This window comes from Chiloscyllium plagiosum, chromosome 9 (assembly GCF_004010195.1).
Source record: "Chiloscyllium plagiosum isolate BGI_BamShark_2017 chromosome 9, ASM401019v2, whole genome shotgun sequence".
In the NCBI taxonomy this organism is placed as follows: domain Eukaryota; kingdom Metazoa; phylum Chordata; class Chondrichthyes; order Orectolobiformes; family Hemiscylliidae; genus Chiloscyllium; species Chiloscyllium plagiosum.
Window position 1 is genome coordinate 62,295,407 of NC_057718.1, and position 19,885 is coordinate 62,315,291.

At 41.3% G+C, this 19,885-nt stretch overlaps 1 protein-coding gene across 2 annotated transcripts in view; it reads right to left on the reverse strand.

The window, feature by feature from the left end:
• The window catches only part of pus10 (pseudouridine synthase 10), a 77,310-nt gene that overhangs the window by 13,691 nt on the left and 43,734 nt on the right, over window positions 1-19,885 (reverse strand). For both annotated transcript variants that reach the window (XM_043696060.1, XM_043696059.1), the window contains exons 9-12: window positions 15,961-16,025; window positions 13,870-13,955; window positions 9,599-9,724; window positions 8,234-8,290 (exon numbers count right to left, since the gene is read on the reverse strand). In XM_043696060.1, coding sequence (XP_043551995.1) covers window positions 8,234-8,290; window positions 9,599-9,724; window positions 13,870-13,955; window positions 15,961-16,025 — 334 coding nt within the window. The remainder of the gene's footprint in view (window positions 1-8,233; window positions 8,291-9,598; window positions 9,725-13,869; window positions 13,956-15,960; window positions 16,026-19,885) is intronic.

Sequence of the window (19,885 nt, forward strand, 5' to 3'; positions counted from 1 at the left end):
ACCAGTGTCTTATACAACTGCAACATGACCTCAGTACTCCGGAACTCCATTCCTCTACCAATAAAAGCCAGTACGCCATATGCCTTCTTCACCGCACTATTTACCTGGGTGGCAACTTTCAAAGATCTGTGTACAAGTGTGAAGTAATACATTTGGGGAGGTCAGACAATAAAAGCGAATGCCCAATCAATAGGAATATACTGAGAGGGGTAGATGGAGTGAGAGATCTTGGTGTGCAAGTGCACAGGTCCCTAAAGGGAACAGTACAGGTAGATAAGGTTGCAAAGATTACATTTGGAATGCTGTCCTTCATTGGCATAGGTATAGAATGCAAAAGTAGGGATGAGATGATGAAACTATATAAGATACTTATGAGTCCGTATAAGACCTCAACTTGAGTATTGTGTGCAGTTTTGTTGACCACATTACAGGAAGGACATAATTGCTCTGGAGAGAGTGCAGAGAGATTTACTACAGTATTGCCAAGGCTGGAGAATTGTAGCTATGAGGAGATTGGAGTGGTTGGAGTTGTTTTGGAGTTGGAGTGGGGGATTCATTGATGGTACACCATTGAATGCCAAGGGGCAGTGGTTAGATTGTGACTTATTGGTGATGGTCATAGTCTGATATTTGTGTGGCATGAATGTTACTTGCCCCTTATCAGACCAAGGAGGAGAAAGTGAGGACTGCAGATGCTGGAGATCAGAGCTGAAAAATGTGTTGCTGGAAAAGCATAGCAGGTCAGGCAGCATCAAAGGAGCAGAAGAATTCTTCTTCAAGAGCTTATGCCCGAAGCGTCGATTCTCCTGCTCCTTTGATGCTGCCTGACCTGCTATGCTTTTCCAGCAACACATTTTTCAGCTCTGATCTCCAGCATCTGCAGTCCTCACTTTCTCCTCCTTGGTCTGATAAGGGGCAAGTAACATTCATGCCACACAAATATCAGACTATGACCATCACCAATAAGTCACAATCTAACCACTGCCCCTTGGCATTCAATGGTGTACCATCAATGAATCCCCCACTCCAACTCCAAAACAACTCCAACCACTCCAATCTCCTCATAGCTACAATTCTCCAGCCTTGGCAATACTGTAGTAAATCTCTCTGCACTCTCTCCAGAGCAATTATGTCCTTCCTGTAATGTGGTCAACAAAACTGCACACAATACTCAAGTTGAGGTCTTATACGGACTCATAAGTATCTTATATAGTTTCATCATCTCATCCCTACTTTTGCATTCTATACCTATGCCAATGAAGGACAGCATTCCAAATGCAATCTTTGCAACCTTATCTACCTGTACTGTTCCCTTTAGGGACCTGTGCACTTGCACACCAAGATCTCTCACTCCATCTACCCCTCTCAGTATATTCCTATTGATTGGGCATTCGCTTTTATTGTCTGACCTCCCCAAATGTATTACTTCACACTTGTACACAGATCTTTGAAAGTTGCCACCCAGGTAAATAGTGCGGTGAAGAAGGCATATGGTGTACTGGCTTTTATTGGTAGAGGAATTGAGTTCTGGAGTACTGAGGTCATGTTGCAGTTGTATAAGACTGTGGTGCGGCCACATCTGGAGTATTGTGTGCAGTTTTGGTCGCTATACTATAGGAAGGATGTGGAGGCACTGGAACTGGTGCAGAAGATGTTTACCAGGATGTTGCCTGGTATGGTAGAAAGATCGTATGAGGAAAGGCTGAGGCACTTGGGGCTGTTTTTATTGGAGAAAAGAAGGTTTAGGGGTGACTTGATAGAGGTGTATAAGATGATTAGGGGTTTAGATAGGGTCGACAGTGAGAATCTTTTTCCACGTATGAAGTCATCTATTACAAGGGGGCATAGCTTTAAATTAAGGGGGGGGGGGTAGGTATAGGACAGATGGTACGGGTATGTTCTTTACTCAGCGAGTCGTGAGTTCATGGAATGCTCTGCCAGTAGCAGTGGTGGACTCTCCCTCATTATGGGCATTTAAGCGGGCATTGGATAGGCATATGGAGGATAGTGGGCTAGTGTAGGTTAGGTGCGCTTGGATCGGCGCAACATCGAGGGCCGAAGGGCCTGTACTGCGCTGTATTCTTCTATGTTCTATGTCTCTAAATTTCTGGGACCTAATCAAGTGTATCCCAGAATGTTCTGGGAAGCTAGGGAAGAAATTGTGGGGCTCCTAGCAGAGCTATTTATATCACTTAAGCCATAGGTGAGGTATTGGAGAACTAGAAAGTGGCTAATGTTGTGTCTTTATTCAAGAAAGGCTGTCAGTAGATGCCTGGAAACTATAGATCGGTGAATCTGATGTCAGTGATAAGTTATTGGTAGGGATTCCGAGACACAGGATTTGTCAGCATTTGGAGAAGCAAGACTGATCAGGAATACTTAACATGACTTTGTGTCAAACCTGATTGACGTTTTGAGGGCAGAGGGGTAGAGTTGTCTACATGGACCTTTGACAAGGTTCCGCATGGTAAACTGATTAGTAAAGTTAGATCACATGGAATTCAGGGAGGGCTTAGCAATTGCATACAAAATTGGCTTGATGATAGGAGACAGAGTGTGATAGTGGAGGGCTGTTTTTTGGACTGGAAATCTGTGACCAGCAGTATCCCCACAGGGTCCACTGTTGATTGTCATTTATATAAAAGATCTGAATGAGAATTTAGGAGGTATGATTAGTAAGTTTGCAGATAACACCAAAACTGGTGGTATACTTGACAGTGAAGAAGGTTATCTAGGATTAGAAAGTGATCTTGATCAATTGGGCTAATGGACTGATGTGTGACAGATGGAGTTTAATTTGGATAACTGCGAGGTGTTGCATTTTGGTAAGAAAAACAAAAGCAGGAATTACACAGTTAATGGTAGGCCCTGGGTAGTGATGTCAAACTAAGAAAGTTAGGGGTTTAGGTACATTGTTCTTTTAAAGTCATGTCACAGGCAGACAAGGTGCTTTAAGAAGGTGTTTAGCACACTTGCTTTCATTGCTCAGACCATTAAGTTTAGGAATTGGGATGTCATTTTGACGTTGCACAGGACATCGATGAGGCCTCTTCTGGAGTACTGTGTTCAGCTCTGGTTGCTCTGCAATGGGAAGGGTATTAAGTTGGAGAGTATTCAAAAAAGATTTACCAGAGAGTTGCCAGGATTTGAGGGTTTAAGTTATAAGAAGAAGCTGGAAATACTTGGAATTTTTTCACTGGAGCGTAGGAGGTTGAGGGGTGACCTTATAGAGGTATATAAAATCATAAGAAGCATAGATAAGGTGAATAGCAAAAGGTCTTTTCCCTTTCCTCTAGTTCAAAACTAGAGGGTATAATTTTAAGGTGAGAGGAGAAAGATTTAAAAGGGACCTGAGGGGCTACCTTTTCACAGAGAGTGGTTCATATGTGGCGTGAACTGCCAGTGGAAGTGGAAGATGCTGGTACAGTTACAACATTTAAATGACATTTGGACAGATATGAGAATTTAGAAAAATTTAGAGGAATATGGATCAAATGCTGGAAAGTGGGATTAGTTTAGTTTTGGGAAATTTGGTTAGCATGGATGAGTTGGACCAAAGGTTCTGTTTCCGTGCTGTATGACTCTAAAGTTCAAAAGTGTAGATTTAGTTTTATTTTTTCTTCAGCCTTTAGTTCATTAACACATCAAGTCATTACATATAATTGCAGAAACAGGAGTACGACACTTAATTCACTGGACCTGAACAAAATGGGCCATGGTATAATTTCTGGCAGAATCGAGTCAGAAGTCCAGCAAGGCCTATCTCAACATTGGAAACAACTTGCTGCACCTTTCGTGTATTTGTCAGGCAGTGAGAAGAGTTTCTCACTGGATACAGCAGCATGGTGGCTCAGTGGTTAGCACTGTTGCCTCACAATGCCAAGGATCTGCATTCAATTCCAGTCTTGAGTGACTGTCTGTATGGAGTTTGCACATTCTCCCAATATCTGTGTGGGTCTCTGCCAGGTTTCCTCCCAGATTAGGTGGATTAACCATGGTAACTGCATGGTTATGGTGATAGGGTGGAGAGCCAGGTCTGGGTGGGATGCTATTTGGCGGTCGATGCAGACTCAATGGGCCAAACAGTCTCTTTCCAGACTGTAGAGATTCTATAATTCTAGCAGTGAGTTACCAATTAAGATAAATTATAACTTATTAACACCTATCTTACCTCATTAAAACTCAGCTTCCTTTATTACTAAACAAGCTCGACATTGAGAATTCTGGTATTGGAAGTCAGAGTGACATCAGCTTGCTGCTTGCTCCAAAGGACCTCCATATTGGACACCAGGCACTACTCGCCATATGTACCCTATAATCATGTACGTTAGAATGTGACATATGTCAACCTCTAGGAACTTCAGAGCACATCTCCAAACCATATAAAGGACATTTCTGCACTTCAAAGCTGCACTGGGAACAATTAAAAAAATGCTGTTTTCATCTCCCATGATACTAGTGTCTCTCGCTCAGACTCCAACAAGGCAGAAGGGGTAAAGACTGAAGGCAGGCTGCCTGCCATTCATTGCCTAACCCCTTATGCAGAGAGCATCCTGTAATGTTGCTGCAAGGACAGTGTGCCCAGAGACATATCCCCAGCTCATGGACTGGATGAGGGTGCATGTCTGGCCAGTTCACTTGCTGTCAATGCACTCACTCACTTTAAGCTACCTGGATACTCACAACATCACAATCTTGCATTGCCTTGCCTTCCTTTTTTAAGCTTTATTCTCTCAGTTAGAGGCTCATAGTTCTGTCCTGCCATGTCATTTAGCACAGTCACAAAGAGAGAGAGAGAGAGAAAGAGAGGGCAACACAGAGAGCAGGCAGAAACAGTGAATATTAGGGGGTTGGAGTGGATAACAGCAAGTGGGGAAGATGTTGCCACCAATAGAGAGTGGTAGAGCATGAAGCCTTGCTGGAGGTGGTTAGTGGTAGAAAGAGAGTGAGAATGAGGTACCGAAGAGGTGGCTGATTGGTGAAGGATTCTGTCCTTCCTTCTACACGATTGGCCGTTCCTTCAGAGAGCCAGGGGGCGACCTCAGACAAGGTGAGCATGGTCTGGTGTCAAGGATCATCTGCTCGTCCTGGAGTTAGAAAGGTTTGTGCCTGTACAACACCCCACCTAGAAGGGCCTCTGGATTCCTGCCCACAGATTGGGGCACCAAGTGTCTCTCTTCTGCAATGTCTAAGACAGGTATCAGGAACCATGCAAGGCAGCTCTGGACTGACTGTTTGTCCAGGACCACAACTGCCTTTTAAAGATGGCACGGCAGCGGGTTGGTGGGGGGGGGGGGGGGGGAGATATGCCAATCAATTCCAAGACATCCTGGCAGTGGCAACTTCATAGAATTATAGAATTACTACAGTACAGAAGCAGGCCATTTAGCCCAAGAGTCCACACCAACCCTCTGAACTGCATCCCACTCAGACCCATCTCCCTATCCTATCCCTGTAACCCATGGCTATTCTACCTAATATGCACCTGTCTGGATTTTATGGACAATTTAGCATGGCCAATCCACCTAACTTCAAAATCTTTGGACTGTGAGAGGAAACTGGAGCACCCAGCAGAAACCCACACAGACATTGGGACAATATGCAAACTTCACAGCCACCCAAGGGTGGATCCTTGTCATTGTGAGGCAGCAGTGCTAACCACTGAGCCACCATGCCGTCAAGTTCTTCCAGTCCAGTAACGGCACATGGTAAGATGACAGAAACACCCTTGGGCAGGTAGATAGCTAATGAGGTGTGTTTAAGATACGCTAGGCCTCAGTGAAAAACCCACAAAAAAAAACTTGATGCAACTGGCATTTAGCCAAACAAATGTTAAGGTTTGGCCTATTGTGATTAACTATAAACTGTGTCTTAGCTGCACTTCTGCTTTTTATTTTCTCATTCTGACTGTCTGGTTTGCTCAAGGATGTTTCCTACTTTGACAGCAGGCCGATCTGCCTTGTGGTATGTATCCCCCTCAGTACATGAGAACTATCCATCAGAACATAGAAACAAGAGCAAATTTAAACCTTGCAGCCCCTCAAACCTGCTCAGTCATTCAACAAAATTATGGTTCATCTGATCTTGCCTCAATTTTATTTTCCCACCTGTCCCCCATAGCATTTGTGATTCTTTCTGGTGCCCTATGTCATTTCAATAAGATCCAGTTTCCCAATCCAACCACCCACTTCTTCAACAGGTGCATTCAAACCTTTGCATATAAAAGTTGTTTTATTTCTTTTCAATTTACAAAGGAGTGTTTTAGGATTAGTGGGGTTATACTTGTACTAAGTGCTAAAAGTCTTTGAATTTGTACAATAAATAGATAGTTTTAGAGTGTTGCTGCTTAGGTTTCAGCAACAGACCACTCCATTTAAACTAAAATAAATAAAAATATGATCTACAAATCCAGATTCCTGACTGGAATCTGACTTGTCTGGTACTAACATCAGCTGGGATCACAAGTTCAACTGCTTTGTTTCGAATGTTAAATGCATTCAGATATTGAAATTTTAGTTTTACCCTTTTACTTTCTTTGTAAATTCTAGTCTCATTTGTTGTCCGACTTGCATTCATACTCTCCATTCTATCCTGTTACAATCTATTTATCATATACTGCATCAACATCTTTCTCTTTGATTTTGGCTCTTCTTTGATTTACCACCTCTTCCCTAATTTGATCTCTTGTTCCCACTGTTCAGTTTAAAACTCTCTCTCAGATCCCTAGTTCTTCAGTTGGCAAGAACACAAGCTCCAGCATGGTTCAGACATTGTCCCAATCAGTACAGACTCCATTTTCCCTGGCCTGATGCCAGAGGCCTGTGGACTGGAACTGACTTCTTTAATAGTTGAGCCACACATTCATCTCTCTGATCTGATTTCCCATACCCAACTTGCACTTGGCTCAGGTAATAAGACAGAGATTCTGAACTTTTGAGGTTCTGCCTCTTATTTGGCACCTAGTCCTCATACTGACTATGCAGACTCTTCGTGTTGTCCTGACTATGTTGTTGGCACCTAGATCGACTATGATGATTTGATCCTCCCCTGCCCATTCCAAATTCTTCTCCAGCTCTGAGCAGACATCTTGAAATCTAGCCCCAGCCAGCCAACACAGCTATCTGGAATCTCAGTCTTTGCCTCCTTACTGTACTGTACTGCTTCTTCCACATTCCTACTTACTCCACACCCTTGAGTAGCTTCTTGTGCCATGGTCAGTCAGTGCATCACCCCTACAGCCCTTACTCTCAGCATAATGAGCTGAAAGAACCTCAAGCCTGCCGGACTCATGCACTCCTGCCCTGTGTCCCTTTATCTGCCTCACCCACAGTCATACTCTCCTGTCCCTGAATACTGACCAAGCCAGGTGATCCAACTCCAAGAGGTGCAACTCTCTCCTGGTAAAAATGATCCGGGTGACCTGCCGATTCCTGCTGTATTACAGGGTCTATTGTTCAGTGACCAGTCATCAAGTCTGAGCTCAAACTGCACAAACTTCAATCACTAGCTGCAGACCAATTTGCTCCAGATCAAACTGGTATTTAGGAGCTCTCATACATTGTAACTGATGCATCATTTCTCCTGCCATTCTGAGAGTGTTCCATTACCTCAATGAATCTATTCAACTTTACATTTAGATGTGTTATATATTTTGTTAACCCTACAACCAGCTGCTATGCTACTTTGAACCTTAAGAACCTTAACCTCTTACCAGATTCTCACTAGTTAACTGGCTTCTTCTTTTTAGTAGAATAATAAATTACTGGAGGGTGAAAGGGTTTAGGCAATAGCAAAAGAACACCCCTTTCCTTCCTCCACTTAACTGCCTGAATCACTTAGCTCCTGCACTCTATCCATTTGCCAAATTGCATTAACTTGGTTAGTTTTATAGGCCCCCATCATAAAAAGGTGGATCTGACTCACTTAATGAGAAATTCTGGTTTCACCTCTTAAATTCTTAATTAAGCAGCCCTTTAATTGAAATCCTCTGGGAAAAAACCCTGTTTAAGTCTTGCATCTGCAGAATTTAAAATGTAGGTTTCAGTTTAACAGCAATTACAAATTCCTGTTGTTTTAACATATTTCTGTGTGCTAAAACAGGCATCATTGTAATGAATGCTGATTTAAAAATAATAATTTCTGAAACAGGATACATATTTAAACTTAAAATCACAGTCCAAACCAACACGGTGGTTCATTTAAAATAAGACACAAGAAGCTGAAACATAATTACCATTTCCCAAGGCTCTGACATCAACATCTTCTCTTCCTGAAGAGGAAAAGTTTAAACCTGCAGGTATAAAAGATGCTCTTTGGATCACAAAACTATACAAATTAATATTTTCGGTGTTAAATAATAATAATATTTATTATGTTAAGGTTCCCTAATCTGACTAGATGAATGGCAATATGGACGAGTTGGACCGAAGGGTTTGTTTCTGTGCTGTACATCCCTATGACTCTATAAGCATACTTTTTTTTAAAAAGGACAAACTTAAGATGAATTAAACAGGAGGGGGTAGAAATGAATTCCAAATAATGCTTTTACAATGTAACATTGGCAATCAAACATTTTGAAGCTCATTACTCTGTGGGAAAAGGAGTTCAACATTATTTTGAATTAAATGGCACTTAAAATGGGAACAGATCTTTCACATTTCATTTTCTTTCGCCCTGTAATTCATGGAAAAGTTATGCTGTAAACACAAAAAGAGATTTACAAGACCGCCTCGCTTACTCGAACAGAAGGATTTCTTTTTGTGTTGTCTGCAGTGCTTGTAATCACTTGCTGCCTCCTCAGTAGTCTCTCACATGTGCATACTCAGTGAAGGACTGCAATATTTTGCTGGCTGACGCATAAGACTGCAAGAGTGAGCTAGTTCTTGACTGAGGTTGCATCATATTGAAGTTTAATGGATTTACAGCTAAGAGACACATGGTCAAAAGGATGATCTGGGCTGGTTTTGATCCAGAGGTTGGAGAGGAATTACCCAGATTCCCATGACCAGCCATTGGGCTGGGTTTTATATACAATGTCTCAGCACTGGGTTAGAAAGTGTTTAGTTATGGTGGCCTGAGCATTATGAGTGTGAGTGACCTTAATGGGGACTCTCTTCTTTTTCTGTATATGCAAAAATATGTCATAACAACAAAATTAGTCACAGAAGGTGTTGAGATTCCATGTGAACACATCCAGGCAAGCTTGCACAACATGAAACTTCACTGAACTGCAAAATTGCAACAACAGAGATAAGCAATTTTTTTTTTTAAATGAAAACAAACCAGTCATTTCAGATTGTACTAACTTCAGTGAAGCATCAATCATATTCCACTGGCTATAATATTGCCTGACTTTTCTGTTGTAAAGTTTCACATGATATTAAAATTCTTAGTTTTCATACTAAATTCTTCAATATTTAGAAGTCTAGCATTTTAATGTTTTCCATCTTCAGTGTACCATATCACAAAAACTTTAGTTTGGGAGACTAAGACAGACATCACATCACAAGCTTGGATCACAGCAAGTCTTATATTGGCATCTAAAGGCACAGAAATGCAAAAAAGCATTTAAGAATTTTACTTTATTCAAGTAACTTACTATCTACTTTAAACGTTTTTTTCAGCGGCTCTCCTATAAGTTCTTCCACTGAAGACTCCATTTTTCTTTCTCCGTCTATTACCCAAGGAGTCTGTGGTAGATTCCTGGAGAACTTGTTATATCTGCCTAAGAGAAACACAGGTATCCACTTTTCAGATTTCTCACTCTCCACATGTGCATTATTTGACACATTTATGTATCACAATTGTTAACAACAGTATGTGTAATGTCGAAGTACAATATTCAAATAAAGCAAGATAAAGGACTTGTCACCTCCTTTTACATAGTACAGTCCTAGATTTTAGAACAGACAGGTGGCCTCCTAACTCAGAACTAGGGACACCACCTCTGCTCTACAAAAGCTCTAAGGCTCAGACAAGAACTTTTTAAAAAATTTACTCTTATTTTTCTCATCAACCTGGTCAGAGAAGTTATTGCATACCTCTGGAGCAGGTGGATCTTGAACCCAGGCCTCTTGATCCAGGGGCAGGAGTACTACCACTTCATAAGATGGTCCATGGCTCAAAGAGAATAGCTCTATTCCTGATGAATATCCTCGGATGCTGCCTGACCTGCTGTGCTTTTCCAGCACCATTCTGATCTAAACTCTGGTTTCCAGCATCTGCAGTCCTCGCGTTTGGCTCAAAGAGAATAGCTGCAGAGTTGATTCAAAGCAGGTGATGCTCGAGTTCAAGTCCAGATGTTGGTAATAGCATCTTTGATATCTTTGGTGTAAAACCATCAAGGGGATATTGGTGGACACCATTTGTTGTTTAATTAGTTGACTGGTTAAATTGGTGGTGGTTTATTTAAAGAAAAACAACTGGACTCATATCTGAGGCAGAGAGGGGACTCAGGGTAAGATGATGCTATTCTAGAGACAGATGGGTCTTAGTTACATTCAGTACTCTCAAATCTGTGCACAAGCTAACAGAACTGTTTTAAAACTCCAGTTCCAAGCAGAGGCCAAGAAAGCAGCACATATAAATGTCAAAGTCAACAAGCCAAACAAAACAAAAATGATCTGAACAACTTCCGCTCACCTGAAATTCTAATGGTGAGAACTCTTTGATCCATCATTCTGAAACATTGATCGATGAATCCATTTGAAGGCCATATCTGCAGAAATGGCCAAATGCTAACTAAAATAGATACTATTTTATAGAAAACAGCTGGGCTGTTGGTCTGGCTAAAGTAGCTATTAATAGGTGCAGGCACTAGCCCATGGAGAAGATCAATGGTCTTGATTGCCTGTCCCACTTCTGCACCTATGTTCACTCCTGGTGTCCTTGACGAGGAAGCATGCAATGTCTACCAACACCTTTGAGGCATTTAGGGAGAGGTGGGCACTGTAAGGGCTGGGGTCCATTATTTCCCCTTCCAATCCCATTCTGATTTAATCAGAAGTCACATGACACCAGGTTATAGTCCAACTGGTTTATTTGAAATCACAAGCTTTTGGAGAGCTCCACAAAAGCTTGTAATTTCAAATAAACCAGTTGGACTATAACCTGGTGTTGTGAAATTTCTGACTTTGTCCACCCCAGCCCAACACTGGCACCTCCACATTTTGATTTAGCCTCTCCTCTTTCTTTACCCATTCCCTTTGCTTTGTTGTTGCACTGTCCCAGTGGGTAGCACTTATTAATTGGTCCTTTAACTGGTTAGATGGGTGATTTGGTGGTAGAATTTTTTTTTAAAAATGTAGAGCTGGGTTCAGGTCCATTTTGGCACATCTCTAAATTTGGGTCAAAGGATCCCAGATCATGCCCCACCAATTCCAGAGGTGTGTCATAAAACATCTGGACAGGTTGATTAAAAATATCTTTTTTTAAAAAAAAAAGAGGGCTGGGTTCATTCCCCTTCCCCCTTCTCTTGTCTTCCCATTTTTTTGATCTTGGATATTGTTGCACTGGCTCTTCTTGATTATTTGGGTGAATTAGCAATGAGTATCAAAGAAGTTGGGTTCATTGGAGTTCTTGTGGCACCGTTGTAGTGTCCCTACTGTGAGCTGAAAGGCCTGAGTTTAACTCCCATCTGTTCCAGAGATGTGTCGTAACATGTGTGAACAGGTTGATTAAAAATAAAAATAAAAAAATGTTGGGTTCTTGTGTGGCCAGAAGGACCAGGCTCTAGTCCCACCTGTGCTGTTAAAGGATGCCAGTGTTATGCACAAAGAACGTGAAACCATTTTAGAATAGATCACATTGTAGCATGCTATATGCATTCAATACTTAAAGACACCACCATGCCCAGTTGTATATGCTTGTTTTGCCCAGGCATTAAATTAAGTAGTAGGTATGGACCTGAAGATGTGGGACAAAGATCAGAATATTTATCTATAATTTTGTAGAATATGGTGACCAGATTTAGCAAATTCACTGTAATAATAAGGATAGATGAATGATAATGGACAAAGTCATGGAAAAATTGTCTTGTGTCAGCAACAAAGTCTTAAAGGATAATGGAGGTAATGTGCGAGTGACAAGTTTGGGACATGCATAAGAACTTAAACATTTCAGTAATGCATACCGCTACAGAGAACTCTGTTCAGCAATAGTTCATGTCAAAGAAGACTATGCAATAATTCATTAGATGTCGCGCAAAATACTGGCATATCAGCTGAACTGTAAATTATAAACTGCACTGGCATAGGCAGTAAATGAAAAAAAATTCTTTCAGATGCTTGGGAGGTACAGCCCAACCCAATCAAGATATGGTTGGAATTTAAAATTACCTTCAGTACTGCACAATAATATTCCAGCACTAGAAGGAATAACAATCAGCCTGAGTTTTATTTTAAACACGTTAGACACTGGTAGAAAAAAAACATTCATTAAAGCCGAGGCACCACATAAAGTTAGAGCTCTGAGATATTGCAGACAGTCCAGGGAGATTTCAGATCTAGTGACACGGTTTATTACAAGATAGAACACAGGGAGTGGAAAGGGCCAGGAAACGTTAATGACATGATGGGAAAGCTTTCATAACATGGGAATCAGATTATAAAGCTGTGTTCCTCACAGGTAGTGGGGCTGAGGTGTGAATTTTCAAATTCAGAATGTGGGAGAAGGGGTTGCTAATGAAGCACCATGTAATTTGCATAGCCATGAGTTCTACAAATTGGAAACAGAGAGGAAGACTTAAGAGGTAAAAACAATGACTGCAGATGCTGGAAACCAGGTGCTGGAAGAGCACAGCAGTTCAGGCAGCATCCAAGAGACTTAAGAGCTTGGGAAATATTATAGCCTGATTGTGAAGAACATGAGAAAATATCTTTTTGGGATCATTTGCCGAAATACGTTCATGAATATCAGCCAGCAGAGTCAGATGACTGGGCAGTGGCCACAATAGTGGGATATGCAGACAAGCCTAAAGGAAAATGCAAGAACTTCTAAATGTCCAAGATTAGCAACAAGTAGTAAGGGCCATTGATAGGCAAAAGGATTTACAAGACTGGAGGAGCAGAAAATGCATTTATAGTACTGATTCAGGAAGTACAATTAAGAGGAAAAGGTCAAGTACAGCTGAGAAGATTTCTAGTAAACATGCTGATGGGAGAAATGCAGAGAGATCTCAACATGAGAAAACAGTCCACAGTCTGACAAGGAAACTGGGTAGCAAGGATAATGGAGAGCCTTCCTGGACAGATAAAAGCAGAAGTCCCAATGATTAAGAAGTGTTTATGGCTACTAGTAGAATGGAAAGAATCGGGTGACTAAATAAGGCTAAACTAAACGGATGGAATTTTACATCTGGAAGTTGACAGTAGTGGTCGACCTGTTTTGTCTCACTGGTGGATCTCTTCTATACAGAATCTCACCATGGCAGATGGTAACGTCTGAATTCAATAAAAATTTGGATTAAAAGCCAGCCTCAAAGGGACCACGTCAACTGGCATAAAACCCAACTGTTTACATTATGAAAGGAAATCTGTTATTCTTACCTGGAATGGCATACGTGTGACTCCAGACCCACAACAATATGGTTGACCCTTAACTACTCTCTTTGCAATTAGGGACAGGCAATAAATGATGACCTATCCAGTCATACCTATATCCTATGAACGAATATATTTGAAAGAAAATTGTCTGGGGGCACAGCAACAGCAATTTAAATGCTATGGTAGGCCAATTTTCTCAAGTTAAAACTGGTTAGCAGCACTGAAATGAGTACATATGTCCGATGACGCCAGTATAGTATTTTAAACACTGATTTGCAAAAGTCAACCAGAACAGGGAATTTAAAAATTAATTGTTATAATGTCTTACCTGCCACATAGATTGAATCGTGAGTGCACTGAATTTCCTGAATAACACAGGAGCTTTTAGGTCGTTCAAGCTGATGAGGAAACTGTCTGTCAAAGATCAAAGCACAATGAATGCGAGATTTAAAAGACGCATCAATATTTCATTAGAACACATACATTATAATTCACATCTATAAATTACTTTTAAAAACAATTTCAACTATCAGATCTCACCCATAAAATGCATCTTTTCTTCACATCTAATTCTGACCTCTTGAGCAACCTTGATTTTAATCACTTCATGACTGGTGACCGTGCTTTCAGTGCCTAAGCTCTAGAATTTCCTCCTGTCCTCTGCATGTCACTTTCCTCCTGTAAGACATTCCTTAAAATCTCTTCCTGATCAAGCCGTTGATTATCTGATTTAATATCTTTTAATGTGGCTCAGTATCATGTTTTGTTTAATAATGCTGAGAAGCACATTGGGTTGTTTTCACTACATTAAAAGCGTGAGATACAAGCTATTGCTGACAGTGTGTCTTGGAGGAGGGACTTGAAACTAGAACCGTATGACTCAGAAGCAAAAGATGCTACCATCTGATGATACCAACTTAGACAAGGGAGCCTTCGAAACGTCCACCTGCTTCCTCAACAGAGGATTCCCCAACACCGTAATTGACAGGGCCCTTAGCCAAATCTAACCGATCTCACAAACTTCAGCCCTCACTCCCTCTCCTCCCTCCCACAACAGTGATAGGGTCCCTCTTGTCCTCAACTACCATCCACATCCATAGTATAAATAGCCGCCATTTCTGTCATCTCCAGTGAGATGCCACCACCAGATATATATTCTCCTCTCCTTCAGCTTTCTGCAGGGACTGTTCCCTCCAAGATACCCTGGTCCACTTCTCTTGCACTTCTAGCACAGGCCCACGGCACCTTCCCCCTGCAATTAGTGTGTAACACCTGCCTGCTTACTTCCTCCCTCCTCAGTAGCCAAGAACTCACACATACCTTCCAGGTGAAGCAGCGCTTTACCTGCGCTTCACTCAATCTAGTCTACTACACACTGCTCACAATGTGATCTCCTCTACATTGGGGAAATGAAGTATAGATTGGGTGATTGCTTTGCAGAACATCTATGTCCTATCTGCAGAAAAAAAAAGACCCTGAGTTTCACCTCCACTTCAACACACCATCATGTTCCAAGGCCGACATCTGTGTCTCAGGCTTACTGCAGTGCTTTAGTAAAGGTCAGCGCAAGCAGGAAGAACAGTATCTCACTTTCCATTTGGGAACTCTATAGCCTTCTGGAATCAAGACTGAGTCCAACAATGTTAAGGCTGAAAGCACCTTCTCCCATGTCCTTACCCCAACTCCCACGCCTTGTCATCTCTTGACTGCTACCACACACAACACATTGTTGCCTACTAATAGTCCCCATTTGCAGTTAATCATTCACCTAGGCTGATCTTTGTCTGACTTACCGTTGTTCTCTCTCTTTGGCTCTGTCTCTACCTGCTGTGTACTGCCCCCTACTCCCCACCCCATCTTCTGCATAAATACCAACCTTTTCCTGGTTCTGAAGAAGGGTTGCTAACTCTGAAACATTAACTCTGATTTCTCTCCACAGATGCTACCACACCTGCTCAGGTTTCCAGCAATTTTTGATTTTGTTTCAGTTCATCCAAGACTCAATGCCAGATAAAGCAGCTGAATGAACAGAATAATAACACAGTGACTCTGACCAAGTCCTGCATGTATACAGCAGGAAATGGGTTGCAACCCCGTAGAAGGCTATTGATGAAATTCTTATGACCTTTTATTGAACTTCACTTCTGCAATTTTGATTTCTAGCCCATCATTAATTTCAAGCCCGTAATCTATTTCATAGACCTTGTGCTCCAAATTTTGATTCCATCAATTAGAATTCTACATCATTCAAATTATTTGTGCTTGTATGTGTACTTTTCCTTGTGTCTGGGGTTTTCCTCAGAATATAACCCAATATACATCATGAACTTATCTCTGTAACAATTATGTACAGAAACTGTCCATTTACTAAGAAATACATAAAGTACGTTTGGGGGAAAAGAAACTAATCTGCACTCACTGAAGGAAGTCACCATCTTTTATCTTCTCCAAAGCTTTCACCACTGCCATTCTAGTGAATATGGACTGAAAAGAGAAACATCCGTTATAATTGGTTCTTAGAACTGTAGGTGTGTGTCCAGGATGTGGCAAGATTCATTACATCATATGTTCACTTTACAGCAGAACATTACTAACAAATCAAATTACTTAGCAATCAAGTCCAATTTACGTTTAGCCTCTAATCCACAGAAATAATTTGTTTGGACTTTCAGGCAATCTCTGTGGCATTCTTAATATACTGCATCACACAAGGTTCCACTACAACCTCCAAAGAGAGACTGTTCCCACAGGGAGCATAATTCCTACATCATGAGCATGCATGTACCATACACATTTGTAACACCAACAAATTTTCTACTTCACTGCATACGATTCACACAAATGGAGCTGAAAGTTGAAAAGATCAAGAAGTAGAGGTCAGGTATATTTTAATAACCAGCATCCTCTTCTCCTTCTTTCCAGTTTCACTCTCCCTTTATCCCAACCTCAACTCCAGAATCAATTCATCCATCACTGCTGGCCTACCGTCTGATCTGTTTTTTCCACCCTGTTGATTTGTGATACATACACTACCAAATCACTGAAATCACCCATTTTCTAAACTTAATCTTTTGCCTGAGAGTCCTCTTTTTCTTTACCTAGTTTTGAAAAATAATGGAAAAAAAAAGTAAGTTCCAGAACTGGGCACACAAAATAAATTTCTAATGTGACCACTACTTGAACCCCACTGCAATAAAATGGAATTCACCTTCCAAACGATCTCTCACTGTAGATGAGCTCCACCGGTAAAATGCCATTTGGGAGCTCATCTTAGAGTCATAGAGATGTACTGCACGGAACCAGACCTTCGGTCCAACTTGTCCATGCTGAGCAGAGATCCTAAATTAATCTAGTCCCACTTGCCAGCACTTGGCCCAAGTACCTCTAAATGCTTCTATTCATATACCCATTCAGATGCCTTTTAAATGTTGTAATTGTACCAGCCTCCACCACTTCCTCTGGTAGCTCATTCCATACACACACCACCCTCTCAGTGAAAAAGTTGTCCCTTAGGTCTCTTTTATATCTTTTTCATCTCACCCTAAATGTAGGCTCTCTAGCTCTGGAACCCCCCTCCAACCCAGGCGAAAAAATCCTTGTCTATATACCCTATTCATGCCACTCATGATTTTGTAAACCTCTAGAAGGTCACCCCTCAGCCCTCGACACTCCAGGGAAAACACCCCCAGCCTATTCAGCCTCTCCCTATGGCTCAAACCCTCCAATCCCAGCAACATCCTTGTAAATCTGCCCTGAACCCTTTCAAAGTTTCACAACATCCTTCCAAGAGGAGGGAGACTAGAACTGCACACAATATTCCTCCCACAGAATACACAATGTTTTCATATCTTTCTCAGCTTGTTACTCCAAGCCAAAATAATTCTTTCTGGAATTGTCTCACCCATTGTTCATCACTAAAACTGACCATTTCCACTCTGTAACTTTGCCGAACTCAATCCATCATCGTTCAACTGCTACAGAAAACTTCTCCATGCTTTTGTCACTTCTAGGCTTGACCATTTGGATGTGCCCAAGACTAGTCATCCATTTTCCATCCTCCATAAATCTGTGCCCATTCCAAATTTTGTGACCCTTAGCCTAACTTGCAAGAAAGTCATTATTCTGGTGACTGCTGACCTACACTGGCTCCTTGCAAGGCAATTTCTTAATTTTAGCATTCTCATCCATACCTTCAAAGCCCAACCATAACTAAGTAACCTCCTCAGCCTCAAAAACCTCTACATTCCTCTAATTTTGATATTTTGAGCATCAAGGTTTTTTAAATCACTCCAGCAGTGACAGCAGTCCCTGGACCTGGACCATAAGCTTTGGAGAATCCTTCCTCAAACTCTCCCTTTTCTCTTCTCTCTCTTCCACTGTGGAGCTCTGTAATATCTATTTCTCACCTATTCTAAAGTCTCCTTTTCACACGTAATGTCAACTTTTGTTCAATAACCTCCTCTGAAATCTTGAGATGTTTTATCGCCTTAAAAATGCAAAGTTGTCTTTCACCCAAGACATGTTATTTTCAGAAAACTTCAACACAGCAAGTTGAACATCACTAATAAAGTGACTAAAATTACTCACTCAAATAATGCAATAGCTTCAAATCAATTGGAGTCCAAACAAAATTTCATTGCAATCAGTTAGCCTCGACACATTCCGACATCTTCTCACTCCACTAGCCTGTTGCAACAATGTTAGGGATCCACGCTGAAACAAATCTCCTTTCTCTTAGATGTGCAGATTAAATTAATTTACATTCCGAGTTCTTCTTTGTTACTTCAAACTTCCTATTCTTGCCTTTCCTGTTTACCTCTTGAATTATCAAGTTTCGCTACAATGGACAAATAGTAAAAGCTCATTGAGGAACGGCTTTACATAATCCAAACAAAATGAAACTGAATTAAAAATTCTGAATTCCAGGATTGGTTGCAAATAAAGATTTAAAGAGTAATGCTAGATTTTGTTTTAACTTGTCTGAATCTATACCAAATCCTCCTGATTAATGTCAATTAGTCATAGAATGGGCAGTACAGTGACTCAGTGGTTAGCACTGTTGCCTCATAGCACCAGGGACCCGGATTCAATTCTACCTTTGGATGACCGTCTCTGTGGAGTTTGCACACTCTCCCAGTGTCTGTGTGGGTATCCACTGGGTGCTTTAGTTTCCTTCCACAGTCCAAAGATGTTCAGTTGAGGTGGATTGGCCATGTTAAATTGCCCATAGTGTTAAGGATGTATAGGTTAAGTGGATTGGCCACAGGAAATGCAGGGTTACAGGGTTTGGATGGGGGACAGGATGCTCTTCAGAGGGTCGGCATTGACACAGTGGGCCAAATGGCCTGCTTTCACACTGTAGGGATTCTATTAATTATCTTCAGTTACAATGTTCTTCCCCCAGAACAAGCAGGGCAGCTATTTCCAAAAACACTATACCCACAAAAACAAGGGATCTCGAGGATTACATTTTGATTTTCTGGGCTATATTTTCATTCTCTCTAACCTGATTAATTAGGTGACAGAGTCACATTGTTACATCACCTTCTCTATTTACATATAGGATACTTGGACCTACGGACCTACAAAAAACTGAATCATCAATATCCTCAATAACTATTGACTTCATTAAACTTGAAGTCACAAGTCATTAACAAAGTGCTAATTTCTTAAACACCACAGTATTTAATTTGGTACAAAACAACAGGCATAAGTCAACAAAAGTTGAGCATAAAATCACTGACACGTACTTCTGCACACATACAGCTATCAGCCTAAACACATCTTCCACATATTGATAGGATCATAGCTACTGTGTTTCCATTGCATTTCACAAAGCTGGAATATTTCAGGCAGTTACTTCCTTTTATACTGCATCTCACATCTCAATCTCAGATTTAAAGTTAACATCTGAAACAGTGTTCGCCTCAACAGCATCCACTACATTTTCTCCTTAAAGCTCTTAAATGTACGCAGCCATTAGTTGGATGCACCACATTCACTTGCAAGTAATCCATTACCGCAGTGTTTCCATGTCTTTCTAGCTCCTACTTAGCAGACTCCTACTTTGTTAACAGTTATGAAACTGTTCTCCCTTTGATACCTTCCACTCCCTTCCAACCCACCTTGCTGTCTCCCTGCTCCCTCCAAGTCCCCTTGCAGCCTCCTCCTTCCTCCAATATCTGTGGCCCTGCAGGCAGATGCCCGTTTTGGTGTCTACTGGTCCCTACTCCTGCAGGGAGTCATCCCTGCTCCCAGATCTTGGCTTTTGGCCTTGTACTTCTGGCCCTCATTCCCCCACGGATCTCACATTGCCTATACTTCCTTACCTAGCTGCTTGCAGG